The following is a 2401-nucleotide window of genomic DNA, read 5'->3' as shown; positions in this document are numbered from 1 at the left end:
AAAAAGAAGCGGGGAGGGAATATCCAAATGAAAACTCAACTGTCAAAAATATAAAATACAAACTTTTAAAATATATGTCACCTGTTAAATCATCTACCAGATTCTTAACTGTTGATTTAAAGAACAAAAACCATAACAGAAAAATCTCTCAAGTAAAAGGAAAATAACTTTTATGGGATTAACTTCTAAACCCCAGAAGTAAGAGAAACAATATCAATTAGTTAAATTTATGTAAGATTTAATCATTAACTTTAATGTACCTATTAAATTTCCTCTATTTTCCCTTCTATTTCCTCCTCCTAGAATTTCAAGCTAGAAGGTACACAATGAAAGAAAAATGCCTTAATACTCAAACCAAATAATTAGCCTCTGGATGAATCAAATGTTGATTTTACTGTCAAAGCAGAACTTGAAAAAAGTCTTAGCTTTATATATACTTTCCAAGATAAGCTCCAAGTAGTTTAAAAGAAAAAAATAGTAATTAAAAATAGTGTCGCATTAAAAAAGGAAAAGTATACCTTCAGCTGAGGTTTTTCATCATCTTTTGTAGAAGTATCATCTGCCTGCTGAGGAACCAAAACAAATTCTTCACTGTTCAGTGTAGCCACAGAATCAGATGACCCACTAACCTTCTGTAACGCAGCTCTGACCTCCATTTCAATTCCGTAAACTTCTCTTCCCACATCCACCTGGTAAAACTAAAGAGATTTATTTAAGTAAAACTATTGATCAAAAACATTAACTTAAAACATGAACTAAGGAAGTTTTTTAAATGGTTCATATGAAAAAGAATCCTGGCGAGATAATTATCTCTGAATTAGAAAGGCTAATTTGGTACACTGGGCCACATGATGGAAATGTACTTTCTTCACTCTGAATACTGTTCCCTGAAAAAAAAATACAATACAATCATATCTCAACTAAACAGATTTACCTCTATTTATCTCTCTTAACTCATAAATATTTCTGGGTTTTTTAATAGAGGAAAAATACACATGTGACTAAAAACACGTGGGAATTTACACATAAATACACACACACACACACACACACACAGTTCAGTTGGACACAGTGGTGCATGCCTATAGTCTCAGCTCTCCAAGGAAGTAGGAATAGCCTCTAAAACCAGACGTTCAACATAGAAAGGAATATATGGCAAAACTCTTCCTGAAAATATACAAGCACACATACACTATACATATATATATATATTCAAGTACTTTATTAAATCTAAATGCTTTTAAATTTTTTGTCTCCTCCCAGCACTTGGGAAGCAGAGGCAGGTGGATCTCTGTGATCTGCACAAAAATTTCCAAGCCACCCAGAGCTACATAGTGAGACCCTGTCTCAAAAAAAAGGGGGGTGGTGTGCAGGGGTACTGGACAGATGGCTCAATGGTTAAGAGCACTGATTGCTCTTGCAGAGGATCCAGTTTTGATACCCAGCACCCACATGGTGACTATAAACCATCCTTAATTCCAGTTCCAGGGGAATCCAAAGCCCTCTTCTGACCTCCACAGCATTGCATGACACGGGTACACTCACATACATGCAGGCAACACACTCATACACATAATATAAAAATAATAATAAATTAAAAAAAAATTTTTTTGGTCTTTTTGAGACAGGGTCTTCCTGTAGCCCCAGCCGTCCTGGAACTCACTATGTAGACCAGATTGGCCTTGAACTCACAGAGATCCGCCTGCCTCTGCCTCCTGAGTGCTGGGATTAAAGGCATGCACCACCAAACCCGGCCCATAAATAAAATATTTTTTAAAAAACTTGTCTTCTAAAGGCAAAGTACTTCTGGGTTACTGAAGGAAGTAGACCGATTAATAGAAATCAATGTCCTAGACATGTATTTCCTTTTCCAAAGACATTAACATTTAACAGTACACAAAAAACTGCTTTCATATTGTACTCATGTGCCAAATTAAGTCTCAGTAACCAAATACAATGTAATTCTACTTTTCTTTTTCTAAACTTTTATTTATTTTTATTTTATGAATATTTCATCTGCATAGTACACCACGTGCATGCAATGCCTGCAGAGGACAGAAGAGGGCATTGGATCTCCTGGAACTGGAGTTACTGACAATCCTTAGCTACCAAGTGGGTGCTAGGAACTGAATGCTGGTCCTTTGCAAAAGCAGACAGTGCTCTTCACCACTGAGTCATCTCTCCAGTCCTAATTCTATTTCCTTGATAGATCTATATATAGTCTCACAGGAACTCAAAATTCCGGAAGTTTATATATTCCTACAACTTATTTTGACTGCAGATGTGTAAGACAGTGTACTCAGTCCTGGGTTACATAGTAAATGAGACAGACAGGTAGGCAGCTGTTCTAGAGCTTAAATACTAGTGAGGAAGGAAACAGGTAAGCCAAGAAAAAAGGGGG

The 2401-nt window shown here is 36.3% G+C and overlaps 1 protein-coding gene across 5 annotated transcripts in view; it reads right to left on the bottom strand.

The window, feature by feature from the left end:
* The window catches only part of Rabgap1l (RAB GTPase activating protein 1 like), an 848174-nt gene that overhangs the window by 752368 nt on the left and 93405 nt on the right, over nucleotides 1–2401 (bottom strand). For 4 of the 5 annotated variants that reach the window (XM_008826096.2, XM_029560173.1, XM_017796360.2 and 1 more), the window contains exon 2: nucleotides 519–698. In XM_008826096.2, the coding sequence (XP_008824318.1) occupies nucleotides 519–656 (138 nt within the window). In that variant the 5' untranslated portion in view covers nucleotides 657–698. The remainder of the gene's footprint in view (nucleotides 1–518; nucleotides 699–2401) is intronic. The other variant, XM_017796361.2, reaches the window with a different exon arrangement.

Source organism: Nannospalax galili, unplaced genomic scaffold (genome assembly GCF_000622305.1).
Source record: "Nannospalax galili isolate Female #2095 unplaced genomic scaffold, S.galili_v1.0 scaffold429, whole genome shotgun sequence".
Classification (NCBI taxonomy): domain Eukaryota; kingdom Metazoa; phylum Chordata; class Mammalia; order Rodentia; family Spalacidae; genus Nannospalax; species Nannospalax galili.
The sequence above is the reverse complement of the archived record's forward strand: the minus strand, read 5'-3'. Positions and strand labels throughout refer to the sequence as shown.